The sequence below is a fragment of the Pseudophryne corroboree genome, chromosome 1 (genome assembly GCF_028390025.1).
Source record: "Pseudophryne corroboree isolate aPseCor3 chromosome 1, aPseCor3.hap2, whole genome shotgun sequence".
Taxonomy (NCBI): domain Eukaryota; kingdom Metazoa; phylum Chordata; class Amphibia; order Anura; family Myobatrachidae; genus Pseudophryne; species Pseudophryne corroboree.
In genome coordinates this window covers 1247088746-1247115955 of record NC_086444.1, presented here as the reverse complement: position 1 = coordinate 1247115955, position 27210 = coordinate 1247088746, and the positions used below count along the sequence as shown (strand labels likewise).

The 27210-nt window shown below is 47.1% G+C and overlaps 1 protein-coding gene across 1 annotated transcript; it reads left to right on the top strand.

The window, feature by feature from the left end:
• Window positions 1–559: 559 nt before the first annotated feature.
• Window positions 560–26817, top strand: LOC135033638 (vomeronasal type-2 receptor 26-like). Its single transcript, XM_063954203.1, has 2 exons — window positions 560–1128; window positions 25213–26817. Exons 1-2 carry the CDS (start codon window positions 1122–1124, stop codon window positions 26112–26114), a joined length of 909 nt encoding a protein of 302 aa, XP_063810273.1. The 5' UTR covers window positions 560–1121; the 3' UTR covers window positions 26115–26817.
• Window positions 26818–27210: the final 393 nt, after the last annotated feature.

The following is a 27210-nucleotide window of genomic DNA, read 5'->3' as shown; positions in this document are numbered from 1 at the left end:
TGTTTTTATGAAGAAATCAATCCCCATTTCCCTCTTCTATATTTCATCGTCTGGCAGGGCTGTGCAAAAATCTTGTCATCCTCTCCAAGACCCTTTAATTGGTTGAATCTGTCAGACAATCTGGTGGTAAACCTGGGTGTGGGATGGGGTCTAAAAAGATTAGGTCTGTCAATGACGGAGGAGCCCCCCACATCAGGAATTCAGGAAAAATCCAGAAGAACCTCCCACAGAGAGACATGGACTCTGACTATAACCCAAAATGATAAACCCCGATAGGGATATTTCAGAGAGAGGGATGGATGAAGAGATTATCCTAGGTACAGAACAAACCACATAAGATCATTTCACTCACCTGTATACAAAGTGTCATCTATTCCTACTTTGTATACAGGTGAGTGAAATGATCTTATGTGGTTTGCTCTGTACCTAGGATAATCTCTTCATCCATCCCTCTTTCTGAAATATCCCTATCGGGGTTTATCATTTTGGGTTATAGTCAGAGTCCATGTCTCTCTGTGGGAGGTTCTTCTGGATTTTTCCTGAATTCCTGATGTGGGGGGCTCCTCCGTCTGAGCTGATGACCAGGTGTCAGGAATTTCTCATCCTCTGGATTTAAATGGTGACTTTCCTTTATACCATTAAACCCGATTACTAAGGCCTTGTCCACAAATGGGAATTTACCCATCCCAAGGCGTGTATTGTATTGTTTTACTAATGGCATATGACGTGTTGTTATTTTACTCATCACGTTACATAATACTGTTACTTTATATCATTACTAGGTCATACTGTATGCATATTAGAGGAGGCAAGTTATGTGGAGTGCAGAAGTTGGACATACGCCCTCTTGTGGTCATTATGGAGAAGATGCATTGTGTTTGATGCTGCAATAAGATTTTATGTTTTCCAAAGCCCAATACCCAGGAGATAACAATGTACATGTTTAAATATACAAATCAATAAGCAGACATTATGGGAACAGCTTTAATATATTTATTTCCCAGGTACCGCGGGGTGTGTGCTCTGCAGTGTGTATTCCGGGTACCAGACGGGCTCTGAAGAAAGGCTCTCACGCCTGCTGCTCTGACTGTATCCCGTGCTCAGAGGGGGAGATCTCCAATATGTCTGGTAATCCTCTTATATTTCATAATTTTATCTGTGCTCATGTGCGGAGGGAAGTGTAGATGACATCATTGACTTAATAGGTCATTAAAAACATGTAAACTTCAAATAAAGCAAAGGTTACACTTTGGCTTAAAATGAAAGGGAGGAATTCAATTGAGAGGGAGTGCTTTGTAAAACATTGCAGCACTGTTTGTTTTTGTGCACAGCCATGGGATTTCCCTATTCAATTAAAGGAGAGAAAATGAGATGCAGTGATTTCTAGAGAAATCCCCATATCTTTTTTTTTTTTTTTTTTGCACCCCCAGAGAAAGTCTGATCATTATATTTAGGAAAAATTAGCTGGACTAGCTCTGACATCCTTTCTACACTCCCCTATGGACTAATTAAAGCAATTGGAAGTTTCCAATTAACTTAATAAGTCATTTCTGACTTATCATCCGAAGTGGTGTCTTCTTCATCCAGCATTGGGAACCAGTCTCCTGTAGCAGAGGTGAGTGTATGTATGTGTGTGACTGTGTAATCACGTGTGTGTGACCCCTGTATGTGTGTGACCACTTCCAGAGGCCGCAGCAGGTAGAACTAAATCTCCCAGCACATATATATATATATATACATATATATATATATATATATATATATATATATATAGTGATGTGGTTGGCTGCAGCTGACATGCAGGCTTCTTTTTCTGTGTGCTGGAAGAAGTAAGTACCTAGATATCTAAATAAATATATATATGGGTCGGGTATGTGTGACCAGCACTTGGGATCCCACCAGTCACCATACCGACACCGTGACAAGTGCAATGAAGCCCCTTGTAGGCTAGCTGCGCTCACCACGCTGCGCTCACCATGCTGCGGGCTTGTTGGCGAGCGCTATGGGCAGCGGCGTAGCAAGAACTTTGTGGGCTCCATAGCAACATTTTGAAGTGCCCCGTACCGATGCTTCTAGAGAGACGCTTCTCTGCAGCAGCTGTTAATGTTATGCCCTGTAATAGTGCCCTAGTTCATGTTCTGACCCATAGCAGAGCCTTATTTAGTGTTATGCCCCATAGTAGTGCCCCAGGTCTTTCATGAATCGCAGTAATGCTTAAGCTCCCCCTATGGCACATTTCAGAGCTGCCAGTACACATTATGCCAAACAGTACTCCCAATTCACATTATGCCGCACAGTACCCCCAATTCACATTATGCCACACAGTACCCCCAATTCACATTATGCCGCACAGTACCCCCAATTCATATTATGCCGCACAGAACCTCCAATTCATATTATGCCGCACAGTACCTCCAATTCATATTATGCCGCACAGTACCCCCAATTCACATTATGCCGCACAGTACCCCCAATTCACATTATGCCGCACATTACCCCAATTCACATTATGCCACACAGTACCCCCAACTCACATTATGCCACACAGTACCTCCAATTCACATTATGCCGCACAGTACCCCCCATTCACATTATGCCACACAGTACCCCAATTCACATTATGCCGCACAGTACCCCCAATTCACATTATGCCGCACAGTACCCCAATTCACATTATGCCGCACAGTACCCCAATTCACATTATGCCGCACAGTACCTCAATTCACATTATGCTGCACAGTACCCCAATTCACATTATGCCGCACAGTACCCCCAATTCACATTATGCCGCACATTACTCCCAATTCACATTATGCCGCACAATACCTCCAATTCACATTATGCCGCAAAGTACCCCCATTTCACATTATGCCGCACAGTACCCCCAATTCACATTATGCTGCACATTACCCCCAATTCACATTATGCCGCACAGTACCTCAATTCACATTATGCCTCACAGTACCCCAATTCACATTATGCTGCACAGTACCCCCAATTCACATTATGCCGCACATTACTCCCAATTAACATTATGCCGCACAGTACTTCCAATTCACATTATGCCGCAAAGTACCCCCAATTCACATTATGCTGCACAGTACCCCCAATTCACATTATGCCGCACAGTACCCCCAATTCACATTATGCAGCACAGTACCTCCAATTCACATTATGCCGCACAGTACCCCAATTCACAATTTGCGGCACAGTACCCCAATTCACATTATGCCGCACAGTACCCCAATTCACATTATGTCGCACAGTACCCCCAATTCACATTATGCCGCACAGTACCTCCAATTAACATAATGCCGCACAGTACACCCAATTCACATTATGCCGCACAGTACACCCAATTCACATTATGCCGCACAGTACCCCCAATTCACATTATGCCGCACAGTACACCCAATTCACATTATGCCGCACAGTACCTCCAATTCACATTATGCCGCACAGTACCCCCAATTCACAATTTGCCGCACAGTACCCCAATTCACATTATGCCGCACAGTACCCCCAATTCACATTATGCCGCACAGTACACCCAATTCACATTATGCCGCACAGTACCCCAATACACATTATGCCGCACAGTACCCTTAATTCACATTATGCCGCACAGTACCTCCAATTCACATTATGCTGCACAGTACCCCTAATTCACATTATGATATATAGTGCTCCCCGTTCATATTGTGCCTCATTACAGAACTCTGGTTCATATTATATAACATTATAATTCCCTCCAGTTAATTTTATACCACACTGCAATGAGCAGGTCTAGGGGCATACCTAGATATAGTGTAGGCCCCTAGGAAAAAGTTTGTAAGAACCCCTACGTACCACCCAATGGCAGAAAATGTATATAACACATGTAACTGTGACAGGGAAGGTGGCCCCTCACAGCTCTGGCCCCATAGCAGCTGCACTCCCTGCACCTATGGTAGCTACACCCTGTATATAACACATATAACCTTGACAGGGAAGGTGGCCCCTCTCAGCTCTGGCCCCATAGCAGCTGCACTCCCTGCACCTATGGTAGCTACACCCTGTATATAACACATGCAACTGTGACAGGGAAGGTGGCCCCTCTCAGCTCTGGCCCCATAGCAGCTATACTCCCTGCACCTATGGTAGCTACACCCTGTATATAACACATGTAATTGTGACAGGGAAGGTGACCCCTCTCAGCTCTGGGCCCCATAGCAGCTGCACTCCCTGCACCTATGGTAGCTACACCCTGTATATAACACATGTAACTGTGACAGGGAAGGTGACCCCTCTCAGCTCTGGGCTCCATAGCAGCTGCACTCCCTGCACCTATGGTAGCTACACCCCTGTATATAACACATGTAACTATGACAAGGAAGGTGGCCTCTCTCACCTCTGGCCCCATAGCAGCTATACTCCCTGCACCTATGGTAGCTACACCCTGTATATAACACATGTAACTGTGACAGGGAAGGTGGCCCCTCTCAGCTCTGGCCCCATAGCAGCTGCACTCCCTGCACCTATGGTAGCTACACCCTGTATATAACACATGTAACTGTGACAGGGAAGGTGGCCCCTCTCAACTCTGGCCCCATAGCAGCTGCACTCCCTGCACCTATGGTAGCTACACCCTGTATATAACACATGTAACTGTGACAGGGAAGGTGACCCCTCTCAGCTCTGGGCTCCATAGCAGCTGCACTCCCTGCACCTATGGTAGCTACACCCTGTATATAACACATGTAACTGTGACAGGGAAGGTGGCCCCTCTCAGCTCTGGGCCCCATAGCAGCTGCACTCCCTGCACCTATGGTAGCTACACCCTGTATATAACACATGTAACTGTGACAGGGAATGTGGCCCCTCTCAGCTCTGGGCCCCATAGCAGCTGCACTCCCTGCACCTATGGTAGCTATACCCTGTATATAACACATGTAACTGTGACAGGTAAGGTGGCCCCTCTCAGCTCTGGGCCCCATAGCAGCTGCACTCCCTGCACCTATGGTAGCTACACCCTGTATATAACACATGTAACTGTGACAGGGAAGGTGGCCTCTCTCAGCTCTGTCCCATAGCAGCTGCACTCCCTGCACCTATGGTAGCTACACCCTGTATATAACACATGTAACTGTGACAGGGAAGGTGACCCCTCTCAGCTCTGGGCTCCATAGCAGCTGCACTCCCTGCACCTATGGTAGCTACACCCCTGTATATAACACATGTAACTATGACAGGGAAGGTGGCCTCTCTCACCTCTGGCCCCATAGCAGCTATACTCCCTGCACCTATGTTAGCTACACCCTGTATATAATACATGTAACTGTGACAGGGAAGGTGGCCGCTCTCAGTTCTGGTCCCATAGCAGCTGCACTGCCTGCACCTATGGTAGCTACACCCTGTATATAACACATGTAAGTGTGACAGGGAAGGTGGCCCCTCTCAGCTCTGGCCCCATAGCAGCTGCACTCCCTGCACCTATGGTAGCTACACCCTGTATATAACACATGTAACTGTGACAGGGAAGGTGGCTCCTCTCAGCTCTGGCCCCATAGCAGCTGCACTCCCTGCACCTATGGTAGCTACACCCTGTATATAACACATGTAACTGTGACAGGGAAGGTGGCCCCAATCAGCTCTGGGCCCCATAGCAGCTGCACTACCTGCACCTATGGTAGCTACACCCTGTATATAACACATGTAACTGTGACAGGGAAGGTGGCCCCTCTCAGCTCTGGCCCCATAGCAGCTGCACTCCCTGCACCTATGGTAGCTACACCCTGTATATAACACATGTAACTGTGACAGGGAAGGTGGCCCCTCTCATCTCTGGCCCTATAGCAGCTGCACTCCCTGCACCTATGGTAGCTACACCCTGTATATAACACATGTAACTGTGACAGGGAAGGTGGCCCCTCTCATCTCTGGCCCTATAGCAGCTGCACTCCCTGCACCTATGGTAGCTACACCCTGTAACGCATGTAACTGTGATAGGGAAGGTGGCCCCTCTCAGCACTGGCCCCATAGCAGCTGCACTCCCTGCACCTGTGGTAGCTACACCCTGTATATAACACATGTAACTGTGACAGGGAAGGTGGCCCCTCTCATCTCTAGGCCCCATAGCAGCTGTACTCCCTTGTACCTATGGTAGCTACACCCTTGTATATAACACATGTAACTGTGACAGGGAAGGTGGCCCCTCTCATCTCTAGGCCCCATAGCAACTGCACTCCCTGCACCTATGGCAGCTACACCCTGTATATAACACATGTAACTGTGACAGGGAAGGTGGCCCCTCTCATCTCTAGGCCCCATAGCAACTGCACTCCCTGCACCTATGGTAGCTACACCCTTGTATATAACACATGTAACTGTGACAGGGAAGGTGGCCCCTCTCAGCTCTGGGCCCCATAGCAGCTGCACTCCCTGCACCTATGGTAGCTACACTCTTGTATATAACACATGTAACTGTGACAGGGAAGGTGGCCCCTCTCAGCTCTGGCCCCCATAGCAGCTGCACTCCCTGCACCTATGGTAGCTACACCCCTGTATATAACACATGTAACTGTGACAGGGAAGGTGACCCCTCTCAGCTCTGGTCCCAAAGCAGCTGCACTGCCTGCACCTATGGTAGCTATACCCTGTATATAACACATGAAACTGTGACCGGGAAGGTGGCCCCTCTCATCTCTGGCCCCATAGCAGCTGCACTCCCTGCACCTATGGTAGCTACACCCTGTATATAACACATGTAACTGTGACAGGGAAGGTGGCCCCTCTCAGCTCTGGGCCCCATAGCAGCTGCACTCCCTGCACCTATGGTAGCTACACCCTGTATATAACACATGTAACTGTGACAGGGAAGGTGGCTCCTCTCAGCTCTGGGCCCCATAGCATCTGCACTACCTGCACCTATGGTAGCTACACCCTGTATATAACACATGTAACTGTGACAGGGAAGGTGACCCCTCTCAGCTCTGGCCCCATAGCAGCTGCACTCCCTGCACCTATGGTAGCTACACCCTGTATATAACACATGTAACTGTGACAGGGAAGGTGGCCCCTCTCAGCTCTGGCCCCATAGCAGCTGTGCTCCCTGCACCTATGGTAGCTACACGCTGTATATAACACATGTAACTGTGACAGGGAAGGTGGCCCCTCTCAGCTCTGGCCCCATAGCAGCTGCTCTACCTGCACCTATGGTAGCTACACCCTGTATATAACACATGTAACTGTGACAGGGAAGGTGACCCCTCTCAGCTCTGGCCCCATAGCAGCTGCACTCACTGCACCTATGGTAGCTACACCCTGTATATAACACATGTAACTGTGACAGGGAAGGTGGCCCCTCTCAGCTCTGGCCCCATAGCAGCTGCTCTACCTGCACCTATGGTAGCTACACCCTGTATATAACACATGTAACTGTGACAGGGAAGGTGGCCCCTCTCAGCTCTGGCCCCATAGCAGCTGCACTCCCTGCACCTATGGTAGCTACACCCTGTATATAACACATGTAACTGTGACAGGGAAGGTGGACCCTCTCAGCTCTGGGCCCCATAGCAGCTGCACTGCCTGCACCTACGGTAGCTACGCCGGTCACATACATAACTACATCCCATATATATATATATATATATATATATATATATATATATATATATAACAATCTTATGTGCGGCACTCACAGGAGTTGTTTCAGTTGTAAAAATACAAATAAGCATCTTACAGTATCTTTATAAGTACACACCACCCAGTGAAATGAGCGACTGAGATGGCGCCAGCATCTACCGCCCACACCAGAAGCGTACCGAAGCTCCTGTTGCCATCGTGTCTTAGTGACGTCACTATAACATCCACGCAGAGCGTCAGTGTAATCCCGTCACCATGGAGACAGCAGGATAGTAACAAATGCATACATTAAACCAAACAAGGTATACAAGAGAGAGATACACAGAAAGATAATAGTTATACTGTATATACCAATCGGCTCCTATATAAAAAGCCAGGATAAACATCATATATTCAAACACACTCAACACTCTTAGTGTCCCTTGTTGTCAGCGGTAGTCATTATAGCATATTGTATACCTATTAGGATATACATGTCACATAAGGTACTATATAAAATATACTGTAATAAATATGTATACTGCCACTGGGGAGAGAAAACTATTGCTCCTACAAACAATAAAATAAAAGGAGGTGTTTTGGTACATGAATCTCTATTATAGGATTCTGATTACTAAACTTCATCGGTTTAAAAGGGATATTAATTAATACGCAAGCTCCAAAAATTCAAGCCCCATAGGGATTTGCCTATAAAGATATCACAGTGTTCATTTATCCCTGATAACAAACTACACAGCAGTCTGGTCTGCAAACACAGCCCATAGGAAACACAAACTCTTTATTGGAAACATCTAAGGACATTTGCAACATTTTGCAATATTAAGAGGCCGACTATTAAAGTGATGCAATTGTAGCAGATAGAGAACACATGCAATATAGCAGAAACAGGTAGCATAAAGGGTCACAATAATTAGGATCACAGCCGGAGATCGTAAAGTGTTTAATCACACATTCTGTCTTTTCTATCACCCTATATTTTAATTATTTCACCCATGATTTAAAAATCTATTAATACATACCAATAAAAGTTACATTTTATCAAACACAGTTTAGCAACATACAAGATACTAGTAGAGATTGAACAGAGCATGCAATATCAAGAACATAACGTGCCAGAAATATGGGTTTTGAAAAGATGAAAAACCTAATTTCATATTGCACATAATTAGCAATAAACCAGTACAAGTAAACCAACAGATAAAGATCATATTACACACACACACATATATATATAAATATATATATAGATTATATAACAAAAAATCAGGACATGAAATAGTTTCATTGAGATCTCGGAGGCTTAGAACATCACGCCGGTGAATCCAGCTATTCTCACATTTCAATAATAAGAGGTTTCTGAAACCGATTATATCCAAATGTGATAAAGGCGGAGGCATCACCATACTGATTAAACAAGATTACAGACATGAAATTCTCAGTTATTGGACAATGCCACATATCAAAAACTAAAAAGTAACCCCTCAATCACAATCAAACTTCCAAAAACTCATGAGATCTCATGTGGAAGCAGGTGTGATTTCAGAAGATGAACATGGATACATCAACATAACCCCTACCATATATACACTACCAAAAGTACACAAGAACATCACTGCACCCCCTGGAAGGCCCATCATAGCAGGAACTGAGAGCCAAGCGCCTAACCTCTCCACCATCACAGATCACCTATTACAACCCTTAGTGACTGAAACTCCATCATACCTCAAAGATACAAGGGGACGCAATTAACAAACTAAAAGACATCACGTGGGATGAAGACATGTTCCTAGTCACTGCAGATATAACCCCTCTATATACCATCATAGAACATCAACAAGGAGAGGAAGCCAATTCATGATTCTTACAGCAATCAGAATACACCGCAGAATTCAAGGATTTCATAAAAGAATTCATCATGTTCATCCTCAGAAATAACCTTTTCTTTTTTGACCGGGACTTTTACCGGCAGAGACAGGGTGCTGCAACGGAAATGCACTTTGCACCCAGTTATGCAAATGTATTCGTGTCTTACTGGGAATTGAATGAAATCCATTGTAAAGAAGTCTGGAAAATGACATCATAAAATGGAACAGATATACAGCGCACACCCTATTCACTACAATGGGAGCATCTCCGTGCACCTCCGTAGAGGGGCTAGGCACCGTATCACCTAGTCCCGCCGCGAGCGCACGTCTGCGATGGAGCCACGCTAGATGAGTCAGGTCCATCTGTATTAATGACATCATCTTTATTTGGAGAGGAACAGCCGTATCCCTCCAAACTTTCTATGACGGTTTTAAGCAGAACAATAAAAATATCATACTCACCCTCACTTGCAATAAAGAAGAATTCCACTTCCTAGCTAGTTACATAACAAACAATATCATCCAAACCAGGACCCGCTATAAACCCACGGATACTCAAAATGATATCCCCATCAACAGCGACCACCACCATAACTGGCTAAATGGAATCCCCAAAAATCAATTCATCAGAATCAATTGAAATTGTAGTGAAGACACAGTTTGCTTGGAACAAATGAAAGAACTCAAGACCAAGTTTAAAAAAAGTTACAAAAAACAGATCTGAGTACAGCGGCCACCACATCTTTCAATTTGGAAAGACCCAGTTTGTTGACCTACAAACCAAAAAACAATAAAGCCATCAATTTTAAAGCATCAATGGTCTTTTATAGCTGAATATGACTCAGGACACATACATGTGGAAGCCACCATCAAGAAACATTGGCACATACTGTGTGAAAATCCTATTCTTAAAGACATCATTCCCAAGCACCCCACTTTTACCTACAAAAAGTTGGCCAACTTGAAATTTTTCAACCAAACTATTGAATCCAATCTGAACCAAAGGATTTCACAGATGTGGTGACTGTCTGGGTTATAGACATCTAAAAGACAGTGCTACCAAATAAATGAAGGCTCAAATAAATGGCACTGAATAGAAAATAAAGGACTTTATCACATGCCATATCACAAATCTCATATTCACAATTACATGCATGTGTAACAAAACCTACATACTACAGGTGTTATGCACACCAGTGCCTGCAGGAATGTACTGGTGTCAGAACTGTTATGCACTCCAGTGTCTGCAGGAATGTACTGGTGTTTGAACTGTTATGCACACCAGTGCCTGCAGGAATGTACTGGTGTCTGAACAGATAGGTATGCAAAACAAATGAACTCACAGACAGACTGGGGAATATGACATTACGTACACAGAAGGTGATAGGGTAACAAAATACACACAAAGTGAACAGAGAAGCCCAGAGGCTAAGGAACTGGGTATCTCCCTAGTATTAGTAATGCTCAGATGGGAAAATCAAGATGTTGTGTTTTAATACGTAGAGAACCCGAAATGCTGTTGCTAAGGGCAACAGCAAAACCCTAAAGGGTTACCAACGGGTGTGGCAGTAAACTCCTTGGTCAGAGATGGAATGATAGACACAAGGAGAGTCTCCACAATCCTAATTCTCACTTGCAGTGCACAGGTTCAGCTTACTGACACTAAACTGACACCTGACACCTTGCACAGTGAGACAGTATTTAGGCAGGCAAGTCTTAGAATACAGCCGCAAACTTGCTAAGTTCAGAGAGTAGTAAAAGAACCCCAGCAAGCTAAACGACTGACTCCAGTCTTACTGCTAGGTCTGGATTGGCAGAGTGTAGTACCAAATCCCCAGGCCTATTTGCAGTAAGCAACAACAAATACAAAGCTACACAGTACTGGCTAACTTTCAGGAACTGACTAACCAACAAAGATTCAGCAGCATCTGCTTAACCTGAGAAGAGGCCTTATAAAGCAGGTGCTGTCCACGCCCCACTCAGACCTCACAGACTGTGAGCACAAAAACCAGCACTGGATCCCCTGCCGTGCACAGAGCCTGTAACCACTGCACAGCAAAAGACCCGAACCGGAGTATCAGCTGCGCTCAGGTTACTCCGCTAGCACTTGTCTCCCGGTTGCCATGACGATGTGGCAGCACAGGGCAGGAGAACCTAACACCCTCTATCTAAACAACAAGGCCAGGGGCTACTAACAAACCTAAAACTAAAGTATGCGCGGATTTCCGCCAGGGAAAAGAACAACCAAAATACTCCACTTGTCCACTCTCCTACACGGCACCGCTGAGTACCGGAGAGGACTGTGGAAGCGGATACCTCCGCAAATGCTCCAAAATCAGAAAACAATATAAAGCGGCCTAGGCCGCAACACGCAGCAGAGCCGCCACTCACGAAACCAAGCGAGCTCCTCTAACGACTGTCACGGAAGAATGAGGACCAGGAGAACTTCTTGGAATGAGACACCAAACACCAAGACTCAAGGACTCAGAGAATTGGAAGGACCGGGCAACAGCAGACCAGGAACAGACGTTCACCAAACATGAGCAGCATGCAGGAAGCTAACACTGGCGACTGTGTGAGGCACTGAGAAGGCATTTAGCAGGGAGTCCTCCAATCAGAGTCCAGAGCCTAATTACAATAAATGTCGTGCAGCTGCCCTGCTGCACGACCAGAGAACATGTGTGCACACTTAATTAATCCACCCTGCAACAGGGAACGCGGTTCGCCCGTGGCGTCCCCGTTGCTAGGGTCCCGGCGGCTTGGCACGCCTGGCATCCTAGCATTGCTAGGGACCCGGCGGCTCAGCACGCACGGCGTCCTAGCATTGCTAGGGACCCAGCGGCTCAGAGCGCACGGCGTCCTAGCGTTGCTAGTGACCCGGCGGCTCAGCACGCTCGACATCCCTAATTGCTAGGCGCCAGGCAGGGAGGGAGCCCAGACCGCGGCGCCTAACAGTACCCCCCCTTGAGGAGGGGTCAACGAACCCCTAAAGCCAGGTTTCTGAGGAAATTCCTGAAAGAATAATCGCTTGAGTTTAGGGGCATGTAGATCCTTATCCAGGACCCAAGACCTTTCCTCCGGACCATAGCCTTTCCAGTGAACCAAAAAATAAAGCCGGCCCCGGGACACTTTAGAATCTAAAACCTTCTCTACCAAGATCTCCTGTTGCCCCTGCACATCCACTGGAGATCTACCCTGGGAGGTCCTCAGAGGAAATCTCCTGGAAGAAACATATTGTTTCAACAGGGAACAGTGGAAAGTATTTCCAATTCTGAGAGATCTTGGCAAGCGTAGCCGAAAAGCAACGGGGTTGACCTTCTTAATGATACGAAACGGTCCAATAAATTTGGGTCCCAGTCTAGCCGAGAGTTGTCGGAGCTTGATGTTACGAGTTGACAACCATACCTTATCTCCCACCTTAAAAGTGCAAGGACGTCGGAGCCCTAAGAAAATTTATTTTCACGGAAGGCCGTTTTTCTGAGGGCAAGGTGCACTTTTCTCCAAATTGCTCTGAGATGGGAGGTTAAGGTCAATGAGGAAACTGGAGAATGATGGAAAAAAGAGTTGGCTCTAGGATGAAAACCAAAGACTGAAAAGAAAGTGGCTCCTTGGTGGAGGAATGACAAGAGTTATTATAAGCAAATTCGGCCAAAGGAAGAAACTCAAACCAATCATTCTGGAGTTTGGCCGAATACAAGCGTAAGTACTGTTTTAATGACTGGTTGACTCGTTCGGTTTGCCCATTAGACTGTAGATGGTAACCAGATGTTAAAGACAGTTTCATCTTCAATGAGGCACAAAAATGTTTCCAGAATCGTGCAATGAATTGCGGACCCCGATCAGAGACAACATCAGTGGGCAAACCATGGAGCCTGAACACATGGCAGAGGAACAAAACTGCCAACCCTTGAGCAGAGGGTAATCGGGGAAGAGCAATGAAATGAGCCATTTTACTAAAACGGTCCACTACCACCCAAATGACTCGCAATCCGGCTGAAAGGGGAAGGTCCACCACGAAATCCACAGAAATATGAGACCATGGCCTGAGAGGAACGGCTAAAGGCATGAGTTGCCCGATAGGCAACGAACGAGGAACCTTATGCTGTGCACAAACCTGACAGGAATGGATGAATTCCTTAACGTCTTTAGAAAGACTAGGCTACCACACTGAGCGAGAGACTAACTCCAAGGTCTTAGTGATACCCGGATGCCCCGAGACTTTGTTGTCATGAAACTCAGTTAAAACAGTGCCTCTCAAAAATTCAGGAACTAAAAGATGACAAGCAGGAGTAAGTCTAGGAGCTTGGTGTTGAAGCTGGTTTAACTGAGTAAATAAATCCTGTGTGAGGCCTGCCCGGATGACTGAAGATGGAACTATGGGGGTAGTAACAGGATTGCTATTGTGAACTGGAAGAAAGCAACGTGACAGGGCATCAGCTTTCGTATTCTTGGAACCAGGCCTGAAGGTGATTATAAACCTTAAACAAGTAAAAAAACAATGCCCAACGTGCCTGCCGAGCATTAAGCCGTTTAGCTGACTCAATATATTGCAGGTTCTTATGGTCAGTAAAAACAGTAATAGTATGCCTAGCTCCCTCCAGCCAATGCCTCCATTCCTCAAAGCCCATTTTACTGCCAGTAATTCCCGATTACCAACGTATTAGTTGGATTCAGCGGACGATAATTTCCTGGACATGAAGGCACAAGGATGTAACTCCTGAGACTCCGGAACTTCCTTAGAAAGGATAGCCCTCACTCCAACCTCTGAGGCATCAACCTTCACAATAAAGGGAAGCTCCGGATTAGGATGTCTGAGGACAGGAGCCGAGACAAAGGCCTGCTTCAAGGCCCGGAAGACAAACTCAGCTTCAGGGGACCACTTGGAAGGATCCGCTCCTTTTTTAGTCAAAGCTACCAGGTCAGAAAAAGTATGAATGAACCGCCTATAATAATTAGCAATCCCTAAAAAGCGCTGAATTGCTTTTAAATTAGTGGGTTGCGCCCAATTAAGGATGGCCTGGAGTTTTTTCGGTTCCATGAAAAATCCCAGGGGAGAAATAATGTACCCCAAGAAAGAAACCTCTGGGATGTGAAAATCACACTTCTCAAGCTTAGCATATAAATGATTCTCTCTTAATTTTTGAAGAACCAGACGCACCTGGGTAACATGTTGTTCCATAGACTCAGATTATATCAAAATGTTGTCTAGATAAATGACCACGAACTTCCCAAGGAAGTCACGGAGAACATCGTTAATGAGGTCTTGAAAAACCACCGGAGCATTTGACAGGCCGAACGGCATCACCAGGTATTCATAGTGACCCGACTGAGTGCTGAAAGCCGTCTTCCACTCATCCCCAGATTTTATTCGGATGAGGTTGTAAGCTCCCCTAAGATCACTTTTCGAAAAGATCACGGCGGAGCATAACTGATCAAAAAGCACTGAAATTAATGGTAAAGGATAGGTGTTCTTCACAGAGATCTTATTCAGAGCCCTAAAATCAATACATGGTCTAAGCGACCCATCTTTTTTCTCAACAAAGAAAAATCCTGCACTCAACTGAGATTTTGAAGGCCTAATAAAACCTTTCTTAAGGCTTTCCTGAATGTAATTATTAATGGCCGTGGTTTCTGGCCCGGACAGGACATATAATCTCCCCTTAGGCAAAGTGGCACCTGGTACTAACTCAATTGCACAGTCGTAGGACCGATGGGGAGGCAGAATGTCCGCATTGCCTTTGGAGAACACATCTGCAAAATCCTGATATTCCACAGGAATAAGCTCTGGGACGACTGCTGCAACCCGGACTGGATGAGAAATACATTCCTTAACACAAAAAGGACCCCATAGGGAAATCTCCCCGGACCGCCAATCAATGGTGGGATTATGAAAGGCAAGCCAAGGGTGACTCAAGACTACAGGAACTGCTGGCCTTAAACGAAAATATAGCTTACAAGCTTCTTTAAAATTAAAAAAAATCTTTTAGGTTAACCGAAAAACGGTCGGGTAAATGCATCTTTGGTTCTGGGACCACACTCGGGGAGGCTCGCAAAAGATCTTCCTGCGATCTCACCCGAAGAGTAAGGTCCTGAACCATCTGAGTTAGTTCTTGAATTTGGTTAACTAAAAGCTGACCGGGATTTGGTCCTAACCCTGCCGGATTCATGAAGCCGTTTTTTACTCTCACCAAAACAGAATGGGAAAAATTCAAACCCCCTTTTTCTTTTTTTTTCTTTTTTTTTAAAGTTTTGGCCGGTGTTAATGTTATGATTCTAATACTCAGGTCTGGGGTGATCTTATACGATGGGAACTGAATACCACAACGTAATGCTGGGAAAGGGGAAAGGAATGGGAATGGCCCCTGGCACCCTATCTCCGTTGTCTCGCCCGTGCTGTCAGTACACTCTTGCGAGACTATGGTTGCTTGAGCCCATGGCAGCCGCGTTTGAAGGGCGGATTACGTCTGCCCAACTCCGATGACCCCTCAGGTCTTAATGAGAGACAAAGAGTGAACTGAGACAGGGTGATAACAAGGGGCCCTCTGTTATGCACACCAGTGCCTGCAGGAATGTACTGGTGTCTGAACTGTTATGCACACCAGTGCCTGCAGGAATGTACTGGTGTCTGAACTGTTATGCACACCAGTGCCTGCAGGAATGTACCGGTGTCTGAACGGATAGGGATGCAAAACAAATGAACTCACAGACAGACTGGGGAATATGACATTACGTACACAGAAGGTGATAGGGTAACAAAATAAACACAAAGTGAACAGAGAAGCCCAGAGGCTAAGAAACTGGGTGTCTCCCTAGTATTAGGAATGCTCAGATGGAAAAAGCAAGATGTTGTGTTTTAATACGTAGAGAACCCGAAATGCTGTTGCTAAGGGCAACAGCAAAACCCTAAAGGGTTACCAACGGGTGTGGCAGTAAACTCCTTGGTCAGAGATGGAATGATAGACACAAGGAGAGCCTCCACAATCTTAATCCTCACTTGCAGTGCACAGGTTCAGCTTACTGCCACTAAACTGACACTTGAACACCTTGCACAGTGAGAAAGGGTTTAGGCAGGCAAGTCTGAGAATACAGCCGCAAACTTGCTAAGTTCACAGAGTAGCAAAAGAACCCCAGCAAGTTAAACAACTGACTCCAGTCTTACTGCTAGGTCTGGATTGGCAGAGTGTAGTACCAAATCCCCAGGCCTATTTGCCGTAAGCAACAACAAATACAAAGCTACACAGTACTGGCTAACTTTCAGGAACTAACTAACCAACAAAGATTCAGCAGCATCTGCTTAACCTGAGAAGATAGTTTATAAAGCAGGTGATGTCCACGCCCCACTCAGACCTCACAGACTGTGAGCACAAAAACCAGCACCGGATCCCCTGCCGTGCACAGAGCCTGTAACCACTGCACAGCAAAAGACCCAAACCGGAGTATCAGCTGCGCTCAGGTTACTCCGCTAGCACTTGTCTCCCGGTTGCCATGACGATGTGGCAGCACAGGGCAGGAGAACCTAACACCCTCTATCTAAACAACAAGGCCAGGGGCTACTAACAAACCTAAAACTAAAGTATGCGCGGATTTCCGCCAGGGAAAAGAACAACCAAAATACTCCACTTGTCCACTCTCCTACACGGCACCGCTGAGTACCGGAGAGGACTGTGGAAGCGGATACCTCCGCAAATGCTCCAAAATCAGAAAACAATATAAAGCGGCCTAGGCCGCAACACGCAGCAGAGCCGCCACTCACGAAACCAAGCGAGCTCCTCTAACGACTGTCACGGAAGAATGAGGACCAGGAGAACTTCTTGGAATGAGACACCAAACACCAAGACTCAAGGACTCAGAGAATTGGAAGGACCGGGCAACAGCAGACCAGGAACAGACGTTCACCAAACATGAGCAGCATGCAGGAAGCTAACACTGGCGACTGTGTGAGGCACTGAGAAGGCATTTAGCAGGGAGTCCTCCAATCAGAGTCCAGAGCCTAATTACAATAAATGTCGTGCAGCTGCCCTGCTGCACGACCAGAGAACATGTGTGCACACTTAATTAATCCACCCTGCAACAGGGAACGCGGTTCGCCCGTGGCGTCCCCGTTGCTAGGGTCCCGGCGGCTTGGCACGCCTGGCATCCTAGCATTGCTAGGGACCCGGCGGCTCAGCACGCACGGCGTCCTAGCATTGCTAGGGACCCAGCGGCTCAGAGCGCACGGCGTCCTAGCGTTGCTAGTGACCCGGCGGCTCAGCACGCTCGACATCCCTAATTGCTAGGCGCCAGGCAGGGAGGGAGCCCAGACCGCGGCGCCTAACAGTACCCCCCCTTGAGGAGGGGTCAACGAACCCCTAAAGCCAGGTTTCTGAGGAAATTCCTGAAAGAATAATCGCTTGAGTTTAGGGGCATGTAGATCCTTATCCAGGACCCAAGACCTTTCCTCCGGACCATAGCCTTTCCAGTGAACCAAAAAATAAAGCCGGCCCCGGGACACTTTAGAATCTAAAACCTTCTCTACCAAGATCTCCTGTTGCCCCTGCACATCCACTGGAGATCTACCCTGGGAGGTCCTCAGAGGAAATCTCCTGGAAGAAACATATTGTTTCAACAGGGAACAGTGGAAAGTATTTCCAATTCTGAGAGATCTTGGCAAGCGTAGCCGAAAAGCAACGGGGTTGACCTTCTTAATGATACGAAACGGTCCAATAAATTTGGGTCCCAGTCTAGCCGAGAGTTGTCGGAGCTTGATGTTACGAGTTGACAACCATACCTTATCTCCCACCTTAAAAGTGCAAGGACGTCGGAGCCCTAAGAAAATTTATTTTCACGGAAGGCCGTTTTTCTGAGGGCAAGGTGCACTTTTCTCCAAATTGCTCTGAGATGGGAGGTTAAGGTCAATGAGGAAACTGGAGAATGATGGAAAAAAGAGTTGGCTCTAGGATGAAAACAACAAACCTAAAACTAGTATGCGCGGATTTCCGCCATGGAAAAGAACAACCAAAATACTCCACTTGTCCACTCTCCTACACGGCACCGCTGAGTACCGGAGAGGACTGTGGAAGCGGATACCTCCGCAAATGCTCCAAAATCAGAAAACAATATAAAGCGGCCTAGGCCGCAACACGTGGCAGAGCCGCCATTCACGAAACCAAGTGAGCTCCTCTAACGACTGTCACGGAAGAATAAGGACCAGGAGAACTCCTTGGAATGAGACACCAAACACCAAGACTCAAGGACTCAGAGAATTGGAAGGACCGGGCACAGCAGACCAGGAACAGACGTTCACCAAACATGAGCAGCATGCAGGAAGCTAACACCGGCGTCTGTGTGAGGCACTGAGAAGGCATTTAGCAGGTAGTCCTCCAGAGTCCAGAGCCTAATTACAATAAATGTTGTGCAGCTGCCCTGCTGCACGACCAGAGAACATGTGTGCACACTTAATTAATCCACCCTGCAATGGGGAACGCGGTCCGCCTGTGGCGTCCCCGTTGCTAGGGTCCCTGCGGCTCGGCGCGCCCGGCATCCTAACGTTGCTAGGTACCCGGCGGCTCAGCGCGCACGGCGTCCTAGCGTTGCTAGGGACCCGGCGGCTCAGCGCGCACGGCGTCCCTAGTTGCTAGGCGCCGGGCAGGGAGGAGCCCGGACCGCAGCGCCTAACAACAACACGGACAGGTGAGTACAAGCTTTGAAGAAGAGACTCTAAAGGTCTCAAAACGCGATGGACCAACTTACCTGCATTATCTGGACTTTCACCATACCTGGACTGGACCTCACCTGGTAGAAGTTGAAGGATCTAATACATGCTATAATGGCACCCTGCACTCCACTAACACCCACTGATCTCACCTTCCTCTTGGGGTATTATCCGTCTATTTGGAATACCTTTTAGTATTATGACTCATTCACAAAGTTATTTTAGTTCTGAAACGTTTGCTGCATTTATACTTTAAAAAAAAGAAATGAACTCATAACTTTGAAAGAGTTTTTTATCTTTTTTAATTTCTTTCATTATTATTTCATCATTTAGTTTTTATCTTCATTCATGTCATATCATGATACATTTTTATGCACTAATTAAACGTATTATTTTAAGGGTGTGGTATGACTGACCGGCGGTCACCATACCGAAGCCGGGATCCTGGCAGGGAGGGGCAAGTGCAACAAGCCCCTTGCGGGATCGCTGCGCTTGCCACGCTGTGGGCTCGGTGGCGACCTGAGCAGGGCCGGTGCTAGGGTGTTCGGCGCCCTCCTGCAAAATATAAATTTGCCCCCTCCCATACTTTACATGTAGGGCCGGGGGGTTACCATGGCCTCCTGGGCCCCTGAGCTGCAGGAGATCCGTGTAAGCCTATGTATGTGAACTCTCTGTCCACACTCACTCTGTGCAGCGCTAGTTACGGCCCTGCACACAGACAGTACCGTAACTAGACATTTTACCGCTGTGTGCAAGAGAGGGAATCGGCACCCTCCCCCCCCCACACACACACACACCTGCATGTAAAATAGGGGCAGTGCGCGCCGCAGGCGCGCCCAAAAAATATAGGGGCGTGGCTTCAAAATAATACCAATTCATATTACATATTATAGTAGTCTCCATTATTCAAACTATGCCGCACAGTAGCGCCACTACACCAGGTAGAGCCCCTTTTACACATTACGGCCGACAGATTCCGTTTTTTACACATTACGGCGGACAGCGCTCCCCTTTTTACACATTACGGCGGACAGCACCTCCCTTTTTACACATTACGGCGGACAGAGTCCCCTTTTTACACATTACGGCGGACAGACTCCCCTTTTTACAAATTACGGCGGACAGCGCCCCCCTTTTTACACATTACGGCGGACAGCGTACACTTTTTACACATTACGGCGGACAGCGCCTCCCTTTTTACACATTACGGCGGACAGAGTATCCTTTTTACACATTATGGCGGACAGAGTCCCCTTTTTACACATTACGGTGGACAGCGCCCCCCTTTTTACACATTACGGCGGACAGCGTACACTTTTTACACATTACGGCGGACGGCACCTCCCTTTTTACACATTACGGCGGACAGAGTCCCCGTTTTACACATTACGGCAGACAGAGTCCCCTTTTTACACATTAAGGCGGACAGCGCCCCCCTTTTTACATATTACGGCGGACAGCGCTCCACTTTTTACACATTACGGCAGACAGCATCCACTTTTTAAATACAAACAAACACACATACATATACACAAACACACATACACACACACACACACACACACACTTCTCTTTCACACTCTTTACATACCCTTACCACAATCTTGCTGGCCAGATCTTCCACTGTCTGCTAGCCTGGTCCGTGTAGCTCCGCCCCCTTGGTCCGTGTAGCTCCGCCCCCTTGGTCCGTGTAGCTCCGCCTCTTGGTCCATGTAGCTCCACCCCCTTTCATCAGACCGAAAACACTCCTCTCCCTGTCACAGTGTACAGAGGAGAAGGAGTCATGCTGCCGGCGCTGCTGCTGCTGCTGCCTGTCAGTGTGACAGGGCAGGCGCAGCAGCAGCAGCAGGGGGGACGGGACGGCGCTTCAGCTGGGATGCAGTGCAGGCAGGCGCCTCTCCTGCTCGGCGCCTGCCTGCACTGCATCCCTTGCTGAGCGGCTAGCGCCGGGCCTGTACCTGAGGTTGCCACGGGTTCTATTTCCACTCTATGGGTGTCATGGACACCCACGAGTAGGAATAGTCCCTGTTGGTCGGCATGCCGACCGTTGGGATAGTGAGGGGGCGGGATGTAGGTGGGGGTCATGTGACTGTCGGGATAGTGAGGGGGCAGGATATAGGTGGAGGTCATGTGACCGTCGGGATAGTGAGGGGGCAGGATATAGGTGGAGGTAATGTGACCGTTGGGATAGTGAGGGGGCAGGATGTAGGTGGAGGTCATGTGACCGTCGGGATAGTGAGGGGGCGGGATGTAGGTGGAGGTAATGTGACCATCGGGATAGTGAGGGGGCGTGATGTAGGTGGAGAAAATGTGACCGTCGGGATAGTGAGGGGGCGGGATGTAGGTGGAGGTAATGTGACCGTTGGGATAGTGAGGGGGCAGGATGTAGGTGGAGGTGATGTGACCGTCGGGATAGTGAGGGGGCGGGATGTAGGTGGAGGTAATGTGACCGTCGGGATAGTGAGGGGGCAGGATGTGGGTGGAGGTAATGTGACCGTCGGGATAGTGAGGGGGCGGGATGTAGGTGGAGGTAATGTGACCGTCGGGATAGTGAGGGGGCAGGATGTAGGTGGAGGTAATGTGACCGTCGGGATAGTGAGGGGGCAGGAGGTAGGTGGAGGTAATGTGACCATTGGGATAGTGAGGGGGAAGGATGTAGGTGGAGGTAATGTGACCGTCGGGATAGTGAGGGGGTAGAATGTAGGTGGAGGTAATGTGACCGTTGGGATAGTGAGGGGGCAGGATGTAGGTGGAGGTCATGTGACCATTGGGATAGTGAGGGGGTAGGATGTAGGTGGAGGTCATGTGACCGTCGGGATAGTGAGGGGGCAGGATGTAGGTGAAGGTAATGTGACTGTCGGGATAGTGAGGGGGCAGGATGTAGGTGGAGGCCATGTGACCGTCGGGATAGTGAGGGGGCAGGATGGAGGTGGAGGCCATGTGACCGTCGGGATAGTGAGGGGGCAGGATGGAGGTGGAGGTAATGTGACTGTCGGGATAGTGAGAGCGCGGGATGTATGTGGAGGTCATGTGACCGTCGGGATAGTGTGGGAGCGGGACGTAGGTGGAGGTTGTGTGACCGTCGGGATAGTGTGGGAGCGGGACGTAGGTGGAGGTTGTGTGACCGTCGGGATAGTGAGGGGGCGGGATGTAGGTGGAAGTGATGTGACCGTCAGGATAGTGAGGGGGCAGGATGTAGGTGGAGGTCATGTGACCGTCGGGATAGTGAGGGGGCGGGTTGTAGGTGGAGGTCATGTGACCGTCAGGATAGTGAGGGGGCAGGATGTAGGTGGAGGTGATGTGACCGTCGGGATAGTGAGGGGGCAGGATGTAGGTGGAGGTCATGTGACCGTCGGGATAGTGAGGGGGCAGGATGTAGGTGGAGGTCATGTGATGTCGGGATAGTGAGGGGACAGCATGTAGGTGGAGGTCATGTGACCGTCGGGATAGTGAGGGGGCAGGATGTGGGTGGAGGTCATGTGACTGTCGGGATAGTGAGGGGGCGGGATGTAGGTGGAGGTCATGTGACTGTCGGGATAGTGAGGGGGCAGGATGTGGGTGGAGGTAATGTGACCGTCCAGATAGTGAGGGGGCAGGATGTAGGTGGAGGTAATGTGATGTCGGGATAGTGAGGGGGCAGGATGTAGGTGGAGGTAATGTGACCGTCGGGATAGTGAGGGGGCGGGATGTAGGTGGAGGTAATGTGACTGTCGGGATAGTGAGGGGGCAGGATGTGGGTGTAGGTAATGTGACCGTCGGGATAGTGAGGGGGTAGGATGTAGGTGGAGGTAATGTGACTGTCGGGATAGTGAGGGGGCGTGATGTAGGTGGAGGTTGTGTGACCGTCGGGATAGTGAGGGGGCAGGATGTAGGTGGAGGTCACGTGACCGTCGGGATAGTGAGAGGGCGGGATGTAGGTGGAGCTTATGGGACCGTCGGTCACATGAATACATCCCTTATTTTAATACTATAGTATGCACCAAATTGATCAGAAAGTTGACACATGCACATGTACTCCGTGGCTCTCACAGAACAGCGCCTAACGTATGACACACTATATTGTCTGTGGCTATAACCCTGTTCCCATGGTCTATATTGCTGCCATGAGCATGTTCTCATTGAACAGGAATGGTTGGCTTTAATTTAAATACAACATTTATTGATAGGTACCCATGGCAGCTAGCGATGACGTCATTGCCCTACTACTACACAACATGCAGCATTACTGAGTGTGTCCTGTCTATAGAGGACTGCTGCTAGGTGATGGATGTTTACATAGACACTGGTGGTGCTTGCGGTGACTGATGGGCACCTTTATTGTCTTATGTGAGTATTTATGCAGTACTTCCAGTCATGGACCATGCATGTTGGAGGGTGGAACCCATGGCACCTAGCGATGACGTCATTGCCCTACTACTACACAACATGCAGCATTACTGAGTGTGTCCTGTCTATAGAGGACTGCTGCTAGGTGATGGATGTTTACATAGACACTGGTGGTGCTTGCGGTGACTGATGGGCTCCCTTATTGTTTTATGTGAGTATTTATGCAGTACTTCCAGTCATGGACCATGCATGTTGGAGGGTGGTACCCATGGCACCTAGCGATGACGTCATTGCCCTACTACTACACAACATGCAGCATTACTGAGTGTGTCCTGTCTATAGAGGACTGCTGCTAGGTGTTGGATGTTTACATAGACACTGGTGGTGCTTGCGGTGACTGATGAGCACCTTTATTGTTTTATGTGATTATTTATGCAGTACTTCCAGTCATGGACCATGCATGTTGGAGGGTGGAACCCATGGCACCTAACGATGACCTCATTGCCCTACTACTACACAACATGCAGCATTACTGAGTGTGTCCTGTCTATAGAGGACTGCTGCTAGGTGATGGATGTTTACATAGACACTGGTGGTGCTTGCGGTGACTGATGGGCTCCCTTATTGTTTTATGTGAGTATTTATGCAGTACTTCCAGTCATGGACCATGCATGTTGGAGGGTGGAACCCATGGCACCTAGCAATGACGTCATTGCCCTACTACTACACAACATGCAGCATTACTGAGTGTGTCCTGTCTATAGAGGACTGCTGCTAGGTGTTGGATGTTTACATAGACACTGGTGGTGCTTGCGGTGACTGATGGGCACCTTTATTGTCTTATGTGAGTATTTATGCAGTACTTCCAGTCATGGACCATGCATGTTGGAGGGTGGAACCCATGGCACCTAGCGATGACGTCATTGCCCTACTACTACACAACATGCAGCATTACTGAGTGTGTCCTGTCTATAGAGGACTGCTGCTAGGTGATGGATGTTTACATAGACACTGGTGGTGCTTGCGGTGACTGATGGGCTCCCTTATTGTTTTATGTGAGTATTTATGCAGTACTTCCAGTCATGGACCATGCTTGTTAGAGGGTGGTACCCATGGCACCTAGCGATGACGTCATTGCCCTACTACTACACAACATGCAGCATTACTGAGTGTGTCCTGTCTATAGAGGACTGCTGCTAGGTGTTGGATGTTTACATAGACACTGGTGGTGCTTGCGGTGACTGATGGGCACCTTTATTGTTTTATGTGAGTATTTATGCAGTACTTCCAGTCATGGACCATGCATGTTGGAGGGTGGAACCCATGGCACTTCCGGTACAGAAATTCCAGGCATGTTTGGCACGTGGGAATTGTGGCTACTTAAGGGGATCAAAATTTGGATCACACCTCCAGTGTGTAGAATCTTATAAACTACAAAAAAGGTCCTGTCACTTTTTACTTTATCTACTACGGATGCTCCTCGGGTAACGCCAAGAACCATTGAGTAATATTTACTTACATTAACACATCTCTATAGATTTACCAAATGCTTAACACTCATGTATAAGTTACTAGCACAGCCAGAAATCTTATGATAAATATTGTAGTGGACTATTCCTCAAGGTTTCTTAATGACACCATTGGGTAAGTGAGATTTACAGTATTATTACTATTTCTTATCATAACATTGTTTTCTTACTTTTTTAGACAGTGAAAACTGCGAGAAGTGCTCTGATGATGAATGGCCTAATGAGGAAAAAGATGTTTGTGTTCCCAGAATATTAGACTTTCTATCATACAAGACAGACATGATAGCGATAGCATTTTCTGCACTATCTGTCCTATATTTTATCTTAACCATCTTTATAAATGGAATATTTGTTTCATTCCGGGACACTCCAATAGTAAAAGCCAATAATAGAAACCTTAGCTTCATTCTTCTCATCTCCCTCGAACTGAGCCTACTCTGTGTGCATCTGTTCATCGGCTGTCCAGTGGACATCACCTGCTTGCTACGCCAAATATCTTTTGGAATACTATTCACCATTGCCGTGTCTTCTGTTCTGGCCAAGACTGTAATGGTTTGCATTGCTTTCAAAGCCACTAAACCTGGAAGCTCCTGGAGAAAATGTCTTAGTGTTGAATTGCCGTATTCTGTAGTGTTCATCTGCTCATCTGTCCAAGTTCTCAACAGTGCTATTTGGTTGTCAGTTTCTCCTCCCTTTCAAGAATATGATAGGAATACTTATCCTGGGATGATTATCATCCAATGTAATGAGGGTTCTGCCCTTGCCTTTTATTTCATGTTGGGTTACATGGGGTTTCTGGCAGCTCTGAGCTTTATTCTGGCTTTCATGGTGAGAACATTACCTGACATCTTTAATGAAGCCAAATACATCACCTTCAGCATGCTGGTGTTCTGCAGTGTTTGGGTCTGTGCTATACCAGCCTACCTGAGCAGTAAGGGGAAACACATGGTCACTGTAGAGATATTTGCCATTCTGGCTTCAGGCATTGGAGTAATGAGCTGTATATTTTTCCCTAAATGCTACAATATTCTACTGAGACCTGAAATTAACAGTAAAAGACACCTCCTAGGGAAAGGATAATTGTAGAGCTAATTAATGTTTTGGTCTTTTTAAATTATAAATGATATTCTTCTCTTGTAGTGAACATTTATATCTATTTGCAGCAGGTAACAATAAGAAAATACACTTTGAGGACTAAAGTGATGGGACACTCCCGCGCTAGCAAAATAGCGTGCTCCTGCTGCAGACACATGTTTGTGAAGGTATAAAATGGAGAAAACCAGTATAGAGATGTTCTCGATAACTCTATGCTCCCTACATTGTGCCAGTTCTACTGAAATTACAAATGTTTTATCAGGCGACAATGCTACCTGTCATGTTTCCAGGGTGATGCTGGGCTGGTATACAGAAAATGTGGTCACCTGAATGGAGTGGCCAGCTCAGGGTCCAGATCGTAACCCTACTGGGAACCTCTGGGATAAGTTGGAATGACGTGTGTGTTCTAGGTCGACTTGACCTTCATTGTCACCATTGGTCACTGTCCTTAAGGCGGAATGGCAAAACATACCGCCTGCTGTTGTCCAGGAGCTTGTGAACAATTTGCCAAGCAGGGTGTCTGCAGTAATCACTGCACGTAGTGGACCTAAAAAGTACTGATGCCAATAAAATCTCGCTGATCTATCCGCCGTCAGTGTCCAATCACTTGTGTCTACAATGTATATATTATTACATAGCTTTTTGTATTTGAATGTTATTAATATAATAAGAAGTGCTAAATAAAGAGTAAAATGGAAACTTTGTATAAGGTCATTCATGTTGAACATCCTATTGAAAAGAGAGATTCTAAAATTATCATCCAAAAGATTTTGAAAAGGTAATAAAGATATTCTACAACATTACATAAGACATTGCCTGAAAGAGGGGGGATTTCTAATACAAGATATTCATGACAACATTTAACAAACCAATTTGATATACATGCTCCATTCTCATAAACTTGGGCAAATATTTTTAAATGACAAATATATAATGAAATTCAATGGTTAGAGATATTGCATCATCTATAATAAAGGCAGAAATTGAAGTAGACATTTGATACATTATAGCAAGAATTCTGGTAACAAATGTGGCGATTCCTGTAATTTATAAACACAGTAATAGATGTAGTGAATATACT